This window comes from Macadamia integrifolia, chromosome 2, assembly GCF_013358625.1.
Source record: "Macadamia integrifolia cultivar HAES 741 chromosome 2, SCU_Mint_v3, whole genome shotgun sequence".
NCBI classification, from domain to species: Eukaryota; Viridiplantae; Streptophyta; class Magnoliopsida; order Proteales; family Proteaceae; genus Macadamia; species Macadamia integrifolia.
The window spans coordinates 41383617-41402248 of NC_056558.1; the positions used below are offsets into that span (position 1 = coordinate 41383617).

The 18632-nt window shown below is 38.4% G+C and overlaps 2 protein-coding genes across 8 annotated transcripts in view; both read right to left on the minus strand.

Moving 5' to 3' along the window:
• Window positions 1-3747, minus strand: part of LOC122059330 (ribosomal RNA large subunit methyltransferase E) — a 9654-nt gene extending 5907 nt beyond the window's left edge. For 3 of the 5 annotated variants that reach the window (XM_042622082.1, XM_042622057.1, XM_042622073.1), the window contains exon 1: window positions 3553-3746. The gene's annotated coding sequence lies outside the window, so the exon portion shown is untranslated. Of the gene's footprint in view, window positions 1-3552 lie in introns of all 5 variants that reach the window. The other 2 variants (XM_042622088.1, XM_042622065.1) reach the window with 2 other exon arrangements.
• Window positions 3748-5085: 1338 nt separating this feature from the next.
• LOC122070572 (FAD synthetase 2, chloroplastic) lies at window positions 5086-17041 on the minus strand. Of its 3 annotated transcripts, none has more exons than XM_042634768.1 (5): window positions 16513-17039; window positions 16290-16324; window positions 14294-14429; window positions 5996-6171; window positions 5086-5876 (listed from the first exon to the last, which is right to left on the minus strand). In XM_042634768.1, the coding sequence occupies exons 1-5, from the start codon at window positions 16776-16778 to the stop codon at window positions 5365-5367; spliced, it is 1125 nt and encodes a 374-aa protein (XP_042490702.1). In that variant the 5' UTR covers window positions 16779-17039; the 3' UTR covers window positions 5086-5364. The 3 variants fall into 3 exon arrangements, with proteins under 3 accessions (XP_042490702.1, XP_042490694.1, XP_042490707.1); XM_042634760.1 differs by having other exon boundaries at window positions 16272-16324; window positions 16513-17037; XM_042634773.1 differs by lacking the exons at window positions 14294-14429; window positions 16290-16324 and having other exon boundaries at window positions 16513-17041.
• Between the last annotated feature and the right edge of the window lie 1591 nt (window positions 17042-18632).

Consider the following 18632-nt stretch of genomic DNA (forward strand, 5'->3'; position numbering starts at 1 on the left):
AGAGATGAGAGTAGAAAAATGAGAATAAGAGGAAAGAAGCACAGCCCAACAAGTCAAGAGAATCTCAGCTAAATGGGATCAACCACATAGATCCTTGCCCTCCCATAGGTTCTATCCAAGTCATACTTGGGAGCACACCGAGCCTATGCATGTCCTTCCCCAAGACTTCACCTAAGGCCATTTTAGGCCTGCCCCTAGCTCTTTTAGCTCCTTCAATCTGAATAAGATCACTCCTCCTTACTTGGGCGTCTTCATGCCTCCTTTGAACATGGCCATGCCACCTCAAACGACTTTCTTAAAACTTGTCATTGACCGAGCAACTCCCAAATCAGCTCTAATATGCTCATTCTTTACTTTATCCTTCCTAGTTTTGTACATTATATCAAGCAACTACTTATTCCTAAGTAATCTACCCAACTCTATCCAAAACCTCCATTAAAAAAATTACAAATATTCACAACTTTTTAGGTGAAAATTGGTTCAATGATGAACCAAACCACTGCCTTTTCATCCTTTTATTTACGATCTACGTCAACTCTCCCTAGCTTGAAAAAACTCGACTCCAAGTTTGTAAAGAAAAGAATGAGCTTGATATAATGTACATCCTGCTTCAGCCCATAATAAAATTCTGGCAACTCACAAACGTTAAAAAACAGTCTCAAGTAGTGAGGCTTTCTCTTCAAAGAACTATGGCGGAATCACAAATTCCATCTACTCGATTTCATGAACACTATTAGTTGTGAACGGCATGTTTAGGGAGTCCTCTACAATTCCTTGCTATTCTACTTCAGTGTGCTGAGAAATTTCTGCAATTTCCTCTTCTTTCAACTCATCCTGAGGTTGCACTGTGAGTGTCACTTAAACCAGCTTTAAAGAGTTTTCACATTGCAACACTATCAAAACAAAAGTGCGTTGTAGACAGGGTTTTAAGTATCGGTGCGTATCGTACCATATCCGCCGATGCGGTTGTAGACAGGGTTTTAAGTATCGATGCGTATCGTATCGTATCGTCCAATACATATCGGCATCGGCCGATACATATCCGCATCGACCGATACATATCCGCATCGGCCTTTATCGATACGATACACACCAATACGATACATGGAATTTTTAAAACTCTTTCATATCGATACATATCCTACGATACGCACTGATACTCATCGATAAGCACCGATACATACCGATACTCTATGGAAAAAATAAAATCGAGTGACATGTACATTTCGATATGTATTGGTACGTATCAGTGTGTATCGGTATGCATCGGTATGTATCGGTCGATACATACCGACACGGTACGATACGTACTGATACAATGCGCTACAGTCATATAATGACCAAGTTGGGTCATTTTTCAGAAAAAAAAAACATGATTTTTTGAGGGATTTTTGTTCCAAAGTTGCTGCCAGTCATATTTCTCTCTAACTAAAGTGGAAATCAAGGTTGGGAACAAGGATTTTACATTTATGGGACAACTACAAACCTTAAACTCTTAGTGCGATACCCTCAACTTAGTGTTTATGCATAATATATGTTATCAATAGCTTTTTTTAACATTTTTTTTTTTTTATGCAAAAGTGTATAAAAAAGTGTTTCTCATCCATTTATGTGCGTATCTTTAGCTTATCTTAGCGTATCTCTGATACGTATCTTAATTTTGGTCGACCGATACGGCGACCGATACCGATACTTTAATCCTTGGTTGTAGATGAGAAAGCTCTAACATACATAAATTTGCATCAAGATTGAGAAAACCTTGTCAAACATTCGACCATTGTTGACCAACTCGATTTGTTTTGAAGAATCAAATACTTCATAATAAGCACCATGAAAGTACGGAGGAATTGAAATTCAACGAAAACATCATCTTCATATTCAATGATAATTCTGTTGGTCTTTGATACATCTCCCCCACATGCCGCAATTGTCACTTTTCCTGTCATTTCCTAGTAAAATGACAGTTTTTGAGTTGGGAAAACAAACTTTGGTCTTGAAAACACAGGTATCCATGGCCAGGTTTAGCTTTGATATCAAATGATGTGATCTCGGGTTCAATAACCAAAATTATGGGTAGCTATTGGCCCATCCAGATGATGAATAACCCAGGTAAGATTGTAAGAATGGCATTGGCAATTTTGTAATTATAAGGACAAATCAAACCCTTACATGTACATCAACAGCGTTTGTTACCAAGCCATGAATTAGTTTTAAATGAGAGGACAATTCTGTAACTAACAATGAGGTACATTATGAATCAAATTGAAGGGCTAAGGGGCAAAATCATAAATATTTATTAGCTAAGGAGAGTTCTCTTGCAGATGAGAGAACTCCTCTCTCAACAAGGGACCAATCGGCACGGTTCAGGACAATTTTCCCGACCCTCAATCCTCTGAAATCTCCCCCCCCCCAAAATATATATATACATCATATACAGAAAGCAAGGGCTTACAAATTTAGCACTAGAGTCGCTTCTGGTAACGCCCATGCTCAAAATATTATTGAGAAGCAAGAAATAATAAGGAAAATAGAGCAAATCTCTTCCAATCCTCATGTTTCGGTGGTAGTAAGCAGGGAAGGGTTAGGAAACCAGAAAATAATGGGAAGAAGGAAGAGGAAAGAACAAGGAAGGAGGCTAACCTGAGATAAGGAAGAAGAGTCAATGAGGAGAGAGAAACCATCGACCACACTGATTGTGCACCAAAATACTATTCTCATTGTAGTGGTTACATTGTATAAATAAGAAAGCATTCCAACTCAAAATATAAATCTACATATCTAGATATCTAAACAAGCTGGGCAACTACTAATATATCACCTACGTAATCTACCCGACTCTATCAAATTTCCATTAAAAAAATTTACAAAATATCCCCAATGGTTTGGGAAAATTTTGGTTTATTTATTAACCAAACAATTGCCTCTTCTTCTTTCTACATACAATCCGCATTACTCTCTCCGTTTCTTGTCTTTGAGCTTATTAAGCACACCAATTCCTCGCAACTGGTATAATCTCAATACAGGAGGAATGAGAAAGCTATTAAGTTAAATACAGTTCACCGGGCAAACTTAAAATCATCCATTCCAAAGCCATTAAAAACACTTCCATTTTCCTGGCCAAAACCCCACTTAATCCAATTTAGATCAATCCCAAGTAGGCTAAACTTACACCAACTTCTTCTTCAACCCAGAAAGGGAAGTGAAGCTTGTTATTCATGAATTTATCACAGCATAAAATTGATGCACAAAATACTAAAGGGGCTGATTTGGGGTGTTTCACGAATCAAATCAATCAGACCAGCATGAAAAATAAGACAGCTACCAACTTCAATTCAGAGCAAAACCAACAATTTGGCCCATCAAAGATAAAATGAGACCATCCACCAATAGAACTACAGTCGAGGACTTTCATCGAACATCTGTGGGCAAGACAATTAGGGGGGGGGGGCATAGGAGACACATACATCGGCGGGGAAATGACAATTACAGTACTACACTGGAGAAATATTCCAAAAAAAACAAAGAGTAAAATCAAAGAGATGGAAAATATACCTGTGAGCTGCGTGTTCGGATCCAATACAGAGCAGAATAAAAGTAGCCTCTCTCTCTCTCTCAGAAAATTTTCGGGACTGGCCAACCTAGTACGCAGTGACTGAACAACAGTAGAGCTATGAGCAAACTAACAGGTAAAACTCAAGCTTGGAAAATCTTTTGATTTTGATCCGATCCGATCCAAAACGAATCAAAAAACGTCTGGGACCTGTTTGATACCCGATTCCAAGTAATAAATGTTGGTCCACACGGTGTCATATTCTTGACACGTATCGGCAATATCGACTGATTACCCATTGCTGATTGATCCGGATCGGGTCAGTATAGTATTAATTGTTAAAGGCATCCATCTTAATACCATTTGATCCAAAGTGGATAGCTTCTTGTGGCTCTTATACATGACAGTTGAGTCACCCATAGCTCATGTGAAATTATCTTAATATATTAAAATATAGGTAAAATTATAAAATAAAATATAAAAAATGTCGTTCTTTTTCAATGAAATACAAAAATAAAATTGATCGTATTAATATCAACACTAATTACTCGAGGACAAAATCTGCCTATTGTCTTATTCTGAAAGGTTGTTTAATGTTGTAATAATAAAAAATTTATTCAAAATAATTTTTAAGGAACCTATCATTATGTGATTATTAAAAATTGTGCATATTCAAAATAGACATGAAATGATAAAAAAAAATTCAATGCCACATTTGACATTTGTGGAGTTATTCCTCAAATATGTCATGTGGTGAATAAGTATATCACATGACATGTGACGAATAAATTTGTCACATCTCAACAGTGAAATATCAGGTTTAGAGAAGAGAAAGGATTTCCCACATCACCCATGTAAAGAGGAATATGCACATCACACCAATGATGGATTTGGAGAATGATATCATCCATGTGAAACCCCCCCCATGTGGTTTAAAAATGAGAGTGAATGTCAATGTGAGCACAATAAATCATTATGTGATAGGGCATATATTGGGATTTGCTCTTTAGTGATATATGTTTCTTTTTCCTACCAAAGAAATAGGACAATGTGTCTCAAAAATAAGGTCAAAGCAATGAAGTTTATATGCATACCATTAGATTCATTAATAGTGAAATGACTTAATTTACAATAACGTAGATCTTTAAAAAGGATTTTTACAAGATTGGTGAAAAAATCATTGTAACCTTACTTTTTTGGCCTTTTAGTAAAATGCATTTGAATGCAAGTAAATTCTATCATTTGACTTGTTTCACTTGCCTATTTGAAATGAACAACATTTAATAAAGGATTTTCTTATTAACATCCCTTTAAAATGTCAAATAATTTGTAACCTTATTTTTTTTTACTTTCTAGTATAATATGTATTTTTTATTTTCAATGAAAGTAAATCTTATATTTTTTACATATATACTTGAAGAAATGGGCAAAAACATAACACATTTTGATAATAACACAAAAAGTCATGCCATTTGTGTTCCAAACCCCAGTACTGTCCTTAAAATATATGAAATTGAAAAATATAAATCAACTAATTAAAAGCAAGTGCTCCACCAATTTTTTTTTTCTTTACTATATCAGATAATCATACAATTAACCTGAAAAGTAAATCATACGCTATCTATTGACTATCATTTCATTATCATTTTCCAAAAGAAGAAAAGAATATTTTTGTGAATTGAATGGCTAAGGAACTATCACACCACCTCTTGTCACAATACTCCTTCCCACTTTTAATTTTTTCCTAGAAGTATAAGCATGCATGCATGCATGCATGCAATTCTCTTATAGAAGCTACTTGAGACTAAATCAAATCATTCTTTTGCCGTGTCATCAAATTCAATCCCAAGAACTCTGTAGTTCTGCAATGGGACTTGTGTCCAATAACCTTCATCAGCTTCCACATAAATGTGAGTTGTATCAATGGTTGCTCTACATGGTACTACAGTTTTTTCATTAAACAACAGAGAGCAGTTCTGATATAAACCATCCTTGGGTGATAGATTCAACAAATTGGACTTGGGAGCTGATATCCTTTTCTCATTGCCAATAAGTACTTCTTGGTTTCTCATTTTCAGCACGAGACGGTGTTTGCGCCCCAAAAGCTCTGACACATATCTCATATCTCCTTCAGCAAGAGCATGACGAACCCGGGTAGATGATACCTGTCCCATCTCTTTTGAATTGTTAGGGCCTTTATCTCTCATGCATTGGTTCCTGTCCATGACAGAGTTCACAATATAAGCTCCCAGTCCATACTCCCCACAAAGCTTCACCAACTCCGATGCATCGCCTGCAGCTTTGTATCCAAAGCGGTAGTTTTCACCTGTCATGAGACTCATAATTATATTTTACTATAAATATAATAAAGCTGAACCGGATAGATGTAAGACATTTCAATTGTAAGAAGCTATGCAACTCTCTCAATCATTCACTCATTGATACCCGCCACAACTCCACGTACTCCAAATTCTTTGGATAACTTCTCAACAAACTGTCGTGGGGAGAGATGTCGAACACTTGAGAAGTCAACATGGAACTCAGTTGGGGCAACATTACCACAATGAGAAGCCCAGGAGGCAAGAACCCGCTTCCGGTCACATTTGGCAACTATAGGAGCCCTGTATATGAAAATTTCACAAAATAGTCAGAGACATTCAGTTGATTCACATAAATAGACTACTCAAGAGGAGGGAGAAGCAAAAAAAATTGCTGAACTTGGCACAACCACAATTACATCATTTTTTCTTTTAAATTTCCCGAGGGGAGGTGTTCTCCACATTGAAAGATCAATGCCCTGAATCTGTCTAAACTTAAAAGAACCTCTAGAATGTGATATACCTAAAAAAGGTTATCAATGACAAGTGTAATCCATTTTCACTCCAAGTTCATAGAATATAACAACTACATTGAGATATGACCATCAGCAAGAAAGCAACCAATGCTTTCTCTTCTCCGAATATGGACATTCTGATAACTGAGTTCAGGGCTGTCATCTAGTGAAACTCGGCCGGATGTGTTAGCAATGTCCTATCCCTTATCCCAAGCATTTGAAAACAGGTATTGAAAGATTTTCACAGAGAATTTCAAAAAGTGTTCTTGAGGAAACCAGGATCATCGGGACCTTCAAAGATCATGAGCAGAAGGTGATATAATATCTTTTTAAGCCATATTGAAGAGAGCAGTTCCAGATTCTAGAAAGAAAGATGGCCATTATTCTAGGAATGAAATTCAAAGGAAGTTAAAGGGAAATTAAATGTCACCTGACGTGGGAGATCCAACTATTGCAATGGGAGAGCAAGTAAAAGGCCCAGGAGACTCTCTCATGTCATCAAGCATGTCCAGGAGCTAACCTCTATAGGGAACATCTCAGTCTATGTACATTTTACAACCCAAACTGGGATGGTCTAGTCAAGCCAAGGTCTAAGTTGGACCAACAATGGGCCAGTCTCATAAAACCCAATGATCAACCAACACAGTGTCACACAACTGATAACCATATTGATATTCAATGTTGTCAATTGTCGCGCCATATTGAAAGATACAAGTGACTTACGATGGAGAAACTTAGCAAGTACGATTAGTTATCTCTTGCACATTTTATATCTGGAAACGTAAGAGATATAACAATTTTAATAATAAAAAGATCTGCAGTAAAAGAACCCTGTACCATGGTCAAGCAAGGTTACACTAGCATTAATTATCTCTATTGCATGTTATGCTTTGCTTCTGCAACAAGTTTATACTACACAAGTAGTCCAGTGTCTTGGTTTTTCCCTAAGCACAAATATTTCAAAATTCAAATACTACTATTAAAAGGGATCTGTTTTTTCTAAAGAGGAATAACCACTCAAACAGGCCATCTTTTAATGGATAGGACAGTTGAAGGGCAAATTAGTTATGTTGCACTCAATGCACCAGAAAAAGGCAACCAAACTGCTTCAAGTCAACGGTAGGTCCCGTTTCAAAACTACTGTCAAACAAACAAAACCCCCCACCCCCCCCCCCCAAAAAAAAAAAAAAAAAGAGATGTAAGGTACTTGGAACTATAGAAACATGGAAGGTGGGTTCCCAAATTTTAGCAGTTATACACTGCCCAATTTCAGATCTTCATTTTAAAATTTATAATGAATCAGACAGTTAATGTCAATGCTGCTTCGCATTCTGTTCCTTAAGGATAGGCATAGCAAGTAAGGTTTAAGCCACAGTAAGTTATTCAATTCCCATGAATGGAGCCAAATTCCAAGTAGCTCTGTGCATCTTTGACTCTGCAAAGGTTAAAATTACCACAAAAGCAAAAAATACAAGATAATTATTAATCATTTATCATAACACGCCATTAAATTCTATCCAGATATGAGACCTAGAACTAATCCCCTTGACTACTATAATAAACCTGTTACAATCCCAGATTCCTGTAACCAAACCAGTAAACCAGAAAAAGATAAGAAGAAAATAAAGAGAAAGAGAAGAGAGAAAGGACAAATCACAAGTAGTCCCAAAAGTGGAGAGCAACCTACGATCTGGCCAGCATGACTGATCGCAGGTTCTCCTTATGCATGTATATCAAAAACAGCAAAGAAAGTTACAGATATAACCCCCAACACATAACCAAAACCCTAACGAAGCAAAAGAGGGCCGATAGGACCCCTGTTGGTCAGGATCCAAATAGTGCTAATCTGTTTCTAAACAACGATACTTCAACACTCCTCCTCAAGCTAGAGCATACACATCACCCATGCTCAGCATGGTACAACCATTGCAAAAACTAGGAGCAAACAAGGACTTAGTGAACATGTCAGCTAACTGATCCGTTGAAGAAACCAACGGAGTTTCAATCAACTTTTTCAGAACAGCATCACGAACGAAATGACAGTCCACTTCAATGTGTTTGGTCCCCTCATGAAAGACCGGATTACTAGCAATGTAAATTGCAGCTTGGTTGTCACAATACATCTTCATTGGCGTGGTCACTGGAAATCCCAACTCCAAAAGTAATGACCATAGCCACATCAATTCAGCAGAAGTATGAGCCATAGCTCTGTATTTTCCTTCTGCACTGGATTGGGCAATAGTAGTCTGCTTCTTGCTATGTCACATAACAAGATTACCTCCAACAAAGGTCCAATATCCAGTAGTAGATCTCCGATCACCAGTAGAGCGAGCCCAATCAGCATCAGAATACCCCACTAGTTCCATATGCCCATTAGGACGATAAATCAACCATTTTCCAGGGGCACCCTTTAGATACCAAAGAACATGAACAACAGCGTCCCAATGTGCTTTCTAAGGAGACTGCATGAACTGACTAAGAACTCCAAAAACATAGGAAATGTTAGGACAAGTCAGAGTGAGGTAAATCAGCTTTCCAATCAAACTCCTGTACTTATGCACATCCTGGAGGGGTTCACCATCATCAACACCAAATTTTTTGTGAGGATACATAGGGATATCAACGAGTCTGGACGCAAGCATCCCAGTATCAAATAGAAGATCCACCACATACTTCCTTTGAGACAGACTGATCCCTTTCTTGCAGCGGATTACCTTAATCCCAAGGAAATAATGAAGTTGGCCTCGGTCTTTTGTCTGAAAATGGTGCTGGAGATGATCTTTTACTTCAGAAATTCCTGCCTCATCATTCCCAGTCAAAATAATATCATCAACATATACTATCAAAACAACCAGCTTATTACCTCTGCGACAAACAAACATAGAATGATCAGAATAACACTAAGAAAAGCCACAAGTAACTATGGTAGCACTGAACTTGTCAAACCATGCTCGAGGATACTGTTTAAGTCCATAGATAGCCTTGTGTAAGCGACATATACGACCCATACTCTCCCCCTAAGCAACATACCCTGGAGGTTGCTCCATATACACCTCTTCCTGCAGATCACCATACACAAAGGCATTCTTGATGTCCAACTGAAATAAAAGCCAATCAAAGTTGACAGCAAGAGAAATAAGAAGACGAACAGAATTCAGTCTAGCAACTGGGGAGAAGGTCTCAAAGCAGTCAACACCATATGTCTGAGTATACCCCTATGCAACCAGACGGGCCTTCAACCGCTCAATAGAGCCATCCAAATGATACTTGACAGTGTACACCTAACGACACTTCACCAAATCCTTACCAAGAGGTAAATCTACCAGACTCTAGGTACCACGACTCAAGAGAGCATCCATTTCTACATCCATGGCGGCCTTCCATCCAGGGATACGTAGGGCCTCATCATGGGTATGGGGAATGGGGGTAGTAGAAAGAGATAGGGCAAGACCATGGATAAGTGAGGGAAGATGAGATAAAGACAAAGTTATCAATAGGGTATACAACTATGGACTTTTGAGTGCAAGAACGTGTACCTTTCCTATGTGCAATTGATAAGTCATCAGGCTGAGGAGGAGGAGAAAGAGGAGCTTCACCAGAGGGAGGCGGCAGTGGAAGGAGTGAAACATCTGGAATTACCTCGCCACTTGGCTGTCCATCCTTCTTTTGGCGCTGATAAACCTGTAGAGGAGGTGCGTCACTGGCACTAAGAGCATCAGGGAAAGGTATAAGTGAGGGTATAGGAGGAAGGGATGGAGAAGACCACTCTATACTATAGGGGGACACCGAAGGAGGGTAGAAGGATGTACCTTCAAATGTCACATCGGCACTAACAAAGTTCCTGTGTGTGGTAGGATCATAACACTTATACCCTTTCTGAGTACGAGAACAACCCAAAAAAATACATTTAGTAGATCCAGGAGACAACTTATCAATTTGCCCATGCAAGTTATGGACAAAACACAAACACCCAAAAACTCAAGGAGGAAGAGGAAAACTCAGTAGATTTGGGAACATAACAGAGAAGGGAGATTTGTTGGACAAAACCGAAGATGGCATGCGGTTAATCAAATGACATGCAGTTAAAATACCATCACACCAGAAATGCTTAGGAACATGCATATGCAACATAATGGCTCGGGCAACCTCAAGGAGGTGCCGATTCTTGCGCTCTGCTACTCCATTTTGTTATGGGGTATAAGCACAACTAGTCTGGAGGATCATCCCATGAGTATCACAAAAATCAGAAATATCAGTATGAGCATATTCTAAAGCATTATCAGATCGAAAGATTTTAATAAGAATGCCAAACTGAGTCTTTATTTCATTACGAAATTTTTGGAATACATATAAAAATTCAGATCTGTCCTTTAACATGTAAAGCCATGTAAGGCGAGAATGATCATCCACAAATGTCACAAAATACCGAAATCCAAATCTATTACTGACTTTGCAAGGACCCCATACATCAAAATGGACTAAAGAAAATAAAGACGGACTGCAAGGCAGAGCGAGATGGGAATGACACACGGTGATGTTTCCCCAACTCACAAGCCTCACACTCTAACCTAAGAGCAAACTTAAAACCTGGAAATAAAAGTTGTAACTTAGAAAGCGACAAATAACCTAAACGACAATGCCATTGAAAGGGAGTAACGTCTCCAACAGCAGTAACAGCAGCAGAAGAGGTAGGATAGCCGTTGTTGAGGTAGTATAACCCATCATTTTCACGCCCTCCACCAATCGTCTTCCTCGTGTGAAGATCTTCAAAAACACAGTAAGAAGGAAAGAATGTTACTGAGTAATTTAATGAACTGGATAATTGACTCACAGAGAGAAGACTTAATGGAAATTGAGGAACGTGTAAGACAGAGGATAAGTTGATGGATGGGGTAGGTGAAATAGAACCATGACCTAGAACTGGTGTGGAAGCACCATTAGCAAGGATAACAGAAGTAGCATTGGTACTAGAAGAAAAGTTCTTAAAAAGAGATGACTTACCGGTCATATGAGTAGAAGCACCTAAATCAATGATTCAAGGGGCAGATGCAGTAGTAAGAAGGGCTGATGTACCTGTGTAGGCTGGGGTGGCAGAGGATGTAGACACACCATTGGATGTATTAGAGGATGCCTCAAAAGTGTGCAAGCGTCAGAGTAACTGATTAATGTCATCACGCAGAATGGTAGAAGAATCTCCTGAAGAAGGTGTAGGCGTAGTAGCAATTGAAGACACTGTGCCAGTACCATCATCCGACACTGCATGATTGGCCAACTGGGTTGCCCATTCTGGCTTGCCATGCTTTGTCCCAGCAAGTCTCCACAGTATGGTTGGGCTTCCCACAGTACGTGCACTGCCGAGCAGCACAATCAAAGGGCTGTCCACTAGAACCTCGACCGGCTGACCCACGTCCTCCCCACGACCGCGACCACGTCCACAGTTAGCAACAAAAGCAGAATTGTCTATAGAAGATGAATCAGATTTGGTTGAGGAGGTGATTCGCTGCAATCAGGAATAAACATCATTTAGAGTAGGAACCGTGTCACCTGCAAGTAAGTGACCCTTTACTGCCTTCAGATCATTATTCAGACCAGCCAAGAACATGGAGACAAAAAACTCATTACACTGAGCCTTCAGCTTGTCAATATCAGTGGTCAAAGGCTGGAAAACATTAAGTTCTTCCACTATTCCCCTGAATGTACTGTAATACTCATGGTTTTAAGTATCTCCGATACCGATACGATACCCTCCGATACGTATCTTAAATTTAGTCAGCCGATACGATACATTGAATTTTTTAAATCATTTCGTATCGATATATATCCTACAATACATACCGATATGCATCAACACACCACTAATACACATCGATACGATACGACATGCCTCGATACGACTCTATGAAAAATATAAAATTGAGGAAAAATATACATTTCGGTATGTATTGGTACGTATCGGTGAGTATCGGTATGTATCGATTGGTACGTATCGATATATATCAGCACGTATCGGTGAGTATCGATATATATATATATCGGTACGTATCGGTGAGTATCGATACGTATCGGCGCTACGGTCATATAATGGCCAATATGGGTAATTTTTCAGAAAAAAAAACGATTTTTTGAAGGGTTTTTGTTCCAAAGTTGTTGTTAGTCATATTTCTCTCTGACTAAGTGGAAATCAAGGTTGGGAACAAGGATTTTACATTTATGGGACAACTACAGACCTTGAATTCTTAGTACGATACCCTCAATTTAGTGTTTATGCATAATACATGTTATCAATAGCTTTTTTTAACAAATTCTTTATGCAAAAGTGTTTAAAAAATTGTTTCCTATCCATTTATGTATGTATCTTTAACGTATCTTAGTGTATCTCCGATACGATACGATACCCTCCGATACGTATCTTAATTTTGACCGATCGATACGACGACCGATACCGATACTTTAATCCTTGGTAATACTCCGAAAGAGATTTGTCAGACTGGCAAAACTGAAACAACTTCTCATAAATATCATAAATTCTTGTCATGTTCTTTTCCTGATAGTATGTTTCCTACAAATCATCCCATACTCCCTTTGCAGTGGAATGGAACATGACATTGGCAGCCACATGTGGTTCCATACTGTTCCATAACCAGATTAAAATAAGAGCATTCTCCTTTAACCAGTCATCATAACCAGTGGCTGAAAATAAAGGAGGATCAGAAGTGGTATACTTGAGTTTTCCCTTAGCTATCAGGTACACCTTCACCGATTGAGCCCAAAGTAAGTAGTTAGAGTTTCCCTTGAGCTTGACGGAAGTAATCTGGACATTAATGTTGTCCAAGGTAGAAGAGGCAGTAGTAGGGGTAGTAGTAGCGGTAGTCTCCTTGATCTCAGCCATGAAAACCAAAGAATATGACCAGCAAGTAGTCGTAGAGACAACAAAATATGATGCACACACCAATCAGATCTGAAAACCAGCAGCCAAGTAGCAATCGAACACCAAAGAATTCAAAAATTTCAGGCGATAGGCGCTGTTGTTGGGGTCGAGTTGACCTTGATGGGAGTACCAAAAGAAGCTTCAAAAAGCTAATAGCATAGGTAGATAGGTAGTAGGCAGCAGCGACTTCAAAAGTCAGGCAGTAGAGACTTCACATATAGGGCGGCAGCCACAAAGCAACCAGAAATAGGAGCAGTGGCCATGAAAATTTCAAAAAACTTGAGTAGCTGTGAGTGTAGACTTCAGTGATTTCAAAGAACAGGCATGGTACTCAGGTATTAGTATTTGAAATGCCTGGTTGTACTTTAAATCATCATAAAGCAGGCCAAAACAATATACTATATGCAGCAAGAGGTGGCTGCGCACCAAAGGGGAACACGCAAGGCGGAAATCAGCAGAGATTGATCAACCAAAAATCGATTTGATTACAGAAGCTCTGATACCATGTTACAATCCCAGATTCTTGTAACCAAACCAGTAAACCATAAAAAGAGAAGAAGAAAAGAAAGAGAAAGAGACGAGAGGAAGGAAAAATCACAAGTAGTCCCAAAAGTGGAGAGCAACATGCGATCTGTCCAGCATGACTGATCGCAGGTTCTCCTTATGCATATATATCAAAAACAGCAAAGAAAGTTACAGATATAACCCCCAACACATAACCAAAACCCTAGTGAAGCAAAAGAGGGCCGATAGGACAATTATGCCCCTATCAGCCGGGATTAGCGCTGTTTCTAAACAGCGATACTTCAACAAAACCAAAGGGAAGTGTAGGAGCAAAAGCAGTGAACAGAAGGAAAATAAAAAGATGGAAAGAAGGTTGGGAAAAAAGAACACAGATCACAATAGAGAAGATGAATTTCATTCAAAATTAAGAGAAAAATAGTATCTTCACATAATATCAAAAGAAGAAAGAGAATAGTACCGGGGTTCCCAACCAAAAACTTCTGCCATTCCAACAAATGACATAAGAAAAGGAATGCCAGCCTTTGATGCATGCACAGCAAGTTCTCGGTGACCGACATGAAGAGCATCAAACTTTCCCAGAGCCACTACACCTCCTAATTAATTGATAGAGATGAAAAACAGAGATTGGGTCAAACAAGGAATGACAATGCATAATTAATAGAACTTGCAGTAAAGTACTAACTAGGGCTATGGAATAGAAACAATGAGTGCAGAAAACCAATGATGCATAAACATAATTCTAGCATGCCTTCTCATGCTGCAATTGGTAGAAAGAAGTTATCCGACCAAGGGATGTCAATCAGACCAGGTCCTAGTTTGTTCCACCATTTAAGATCAGGACAAGAACTGGACCGATTAACTAGTCGGTCCTATCCCTTGGGACCAGGACCCAGTCGACCCAGTTCTCAATTGGCCACAGTTCTTAAGACCAAAACACCATCACTGAAGCCCAAAGAGAGTATCATTTTAGTCTGGATGTTGAGCCCGTAAATCTATGATAAAATTAGACAAAAATCTACGGTATATAAAGCCTGTGGACTCAATAGCCCATTTTAACATGAGTATGTTTGGCCCAAGAGAGTGAATAGTGAGTGAAAAACCTAGCCACCCATATATATAAACCCCCATAATCGTTTCCTAATCAGTTCTAACCAGTTACTTGGTTCAGTTCAGTTCCAGTTCTAACATATAGATCACTCTAATGGCTAGGACCAGAACCGACCAAATTATTAATTGTTCCTGATTGTTGTTGGTCACTGCTGGTCCAGTTAGTCAGTTCCAGCCAAGAATGACATCCTACTCCAACCTTGATCACCTAATCCTTCCTATAGGGACGACACTTTCACTCTCAATCCTCAAGTCCATGTTCCGAGAGTTAGAGCACCTACTGTCATCAAATTCAGGTACTTTAGAGTGAGTTTGTAAGGAAAACCAATTCAATGATTAGCCGGAGACAGCTTGAAGGAAAGCTGAAATCTCGATTTAGATTAACATCGCTAAAATAAAAATCCATGTTAGGCAACCTGGGTCGACCATTGGAGTCCTTGATCCCTCAACCTTTTATCTTAACACAATAAAGCTTGAATATACACTTGCACTTGCACTCGCACTCATATATATATAAATATATATAGGTAAGCTATAGAGTCGCTTCTGATCTTAGGTTGTATTTCAATTGGGGTTTCTCACTCTCTCACTCTTGTAATGTGCTTTGGACACTTACAGTCCAGCATAACTAAAAAATATAATCTAATATTTCAGCACCTTGCATGGTGGTGATGCAGGTTGGGGCTTCATTTTTAACATATTTCAGCAGCAGATGTTCAGGTCTTTGAATGTCAAACAGATCTTTCTCAATTGGCTGATGGCTATATTGTCTTCTAAAGGGACAGTTTATGGGAGATGATTCCATTCTGCATTTGTTGGATGTTATGGGGTGAATGAAACATAAGGGTACTTGAGGAGAAGCATCCACTTATGCAGGACAGTTACTTATCACATGAAGTCTTGAAAGGAGTTCATAGAGGTAGATGCTGATTTTTTTTAAGGTGAACTATTGGGGTCTGAGCTGAGGGTGGGGTGATGTTCTGTTACTGTATGTAGTCTTCTTTGAGCTTCTACCTGGTTGTATATTGGGCATGACTCTTTACTCTTCTTTGGAATCAGGCTTTGTTGTACTTTATCCTCCCTTTCTTTATTTATACGTTAATAAAATTTCAATTTCTTTTCCGTGTCTTTATCAAAAACAAAAAAAAAAAAAAAAAAAAAGCGTCTCCACCTTGACATCACATTCCTAAGAACTGATGCAATTCTTGTTGCTAAGAGTGACAAAATAATATATAGACATTAAGAATAGTACTTAATCAAATCTATTTTATACCAAAACAATAAACGGAAAGGAGAATAACAAAAGAAAGAGGCGTAAAAAGAAAAACCGGTGACAGATGATGAACCATCAGAAGGAAGCTCCCCATCATCTTCACGTTGACTAACACAATGAGAAATAGAACAAATGTTTAGATAAATGTCAGAATCATGAAAACACGACCCAACAGGCAAAAGAGAGGGGCACTCAAGCTTGAAATAACACAGAAAAAATTAAGAACAGATTATTCCTTTGGGGGGTGGGGTTGAGGGAAGGGGACGATTAAGAAAGAAAATAACAAAGAATCAAACCTGAAACAATCTGAGAAAATGGGAGCTTCATTGGATGATATGGCTCGCAGAGTGCCAGCTTGAAACCCAGAAAAATTGCCGGAAATCCCAATCCCAAGAAAACGATTCTTGTGACCAGTGCTGTCACAAGGATTCAGAGAGAACGATACGAACTTCCCGCCAACCAACAGACGACAAAATGGAGCCCTGGAACAATAACCCAGGTTGTAATTTCTCAAGTGCTGAGAAATTCGACATCCAGTCACCATCTTCAATTGCAGAAACATCCGTAGACGTGAATTCAGGGACTTTCGAGAAGAAGAAGAAGAAGAAGGCCAAACTAGCTTTAAACTCCCAAGTCCCACTAGTTCATGATTTCAAGATTTCAAGAACACTAGTTCAGTGGCTTCGCTCTTGCTATTACGCTGTCATCTGAACGCATTATGTTATTATCATCCTTCTTATAAATCCTCTGAAGTAAAAACTATGATCCTTAATCCTTTGCAGAAACTTTTTGGTAGGGATTGAGGGAATAGGATTTGGTCCGGTCTGCTTTTGTTCGGGCTGAATGGACTGAGAATGGGTGAAATCGAAGCCGACCTGATATGGGAAGGTTCGGTTTTAGACTTTTAGTCATTTCAGTTTTTGTTTAGTTTAGTTTGGTTTAGGTTTTCTCTCTCTCTCTCTCTCTCTCTCTCTCTCTCTCTCTCTCTCTCTCTCTCTCTCTCTCTCTCTCTCTCTCTCTCTCTCTCTCTTATCAGGTTATTATCGGTTTAATTTTGACTTTGTTTGATTTGGATTTGATTCAATTTTGGTGGGTTTGGGCTAGGTTTTGACACCCTAGTTCATAGCTGGGTATCGATTTTAAATCAGGTTCGAACTGATTTTTAAGTTTGATGCTGTTTTAGATCGGTATAGTCCAATTTTCAGCCAGTTTCATGATATTTCAAACTAAAGCCACACACGATTGGTATTCAATTCAACCATTTTGACCAATTCAATTTACGATTTGACACTCCTAGTCTTCTTATTTATTTTATGGCTTTTATAATACATTTTAGAGCCAACATATACTCCAATACATAGTTAGCAAATCTATAAACGAAAAAAAAAAGGTGGTACGAATTTAAAACGTATATATTTTAAATAAACAAAAAATAATAATAATAAGGTAGTATACTTATATAAAATTTAAGGAATGATTATATGAATACCTATATTTGATGTTCAAATTTTCTATGACGGGACGTAGGAAACCATGGTGGCGGAGAAAACTTCTGCCCATAAAAAAAATTTTAATTAGAGGAATCAAAACAAAGCGGGGGGTTATTAAAAAAAAAAAAAGATTTTCACAAATATTGGCCAATTTTGATTCCATTATGAACAAGTGATCCAATATGCTGAATCAAAGGGTGTCTAATTAGAATGAAGGCCAAAATCAATCATTTAAACTAGCCGAATTGAAATAGTTTGGTTCAATTTTTGGTTTGAACCGAACTAAATGAAATGTAATTGCATAAATAAATCAAACTGAACATAAGCCATGATAAACTCTAAAAGGCCAAAGGACAAGAGATCGTTGTTTGGTCATGGCCCTTGCACCAAGTGGGGCAATGAGCATGCACAAATGACCAACATGAGTGAGATTTTTTATTTTGCAGGGGGTGGAAGTGTGATTACATGTGCCTTTGTGTCTGAATAAGGACCATGTGACTAAACAACTTTTTCCCAAAGCAAAAGCATGTGTTTTTAATATTTCAATAGTTTTTTTTCCTAGTTGTTGCTATTGTTTTTGTCTTGGACCATTGACTTTCCTCACTTCTTCTATGTATTTATGCACTTATGCTCGTTTCCTCTTTGTGCCTTGTTTCTTCAAGGCAAGTACTAGACATTCCCATGCCTCATATGAACCACAAATGTAAATTGAACAAAATCGAATAATAAGTGATGTACATAAATACAACCAGTAATTGGGGAGACAATACATATATCGGCTACAGATCATCATTATCATAGTAGATCATGTGTCTATTAACTTCTCCTCCAAGCAACAAGTCTGTTATAGCTATAATGGCCAAAGAGATAGCCGCACATTACCCACGATTCTCCTTTATGACCTATGATTGGGGTAGAGCTTACAG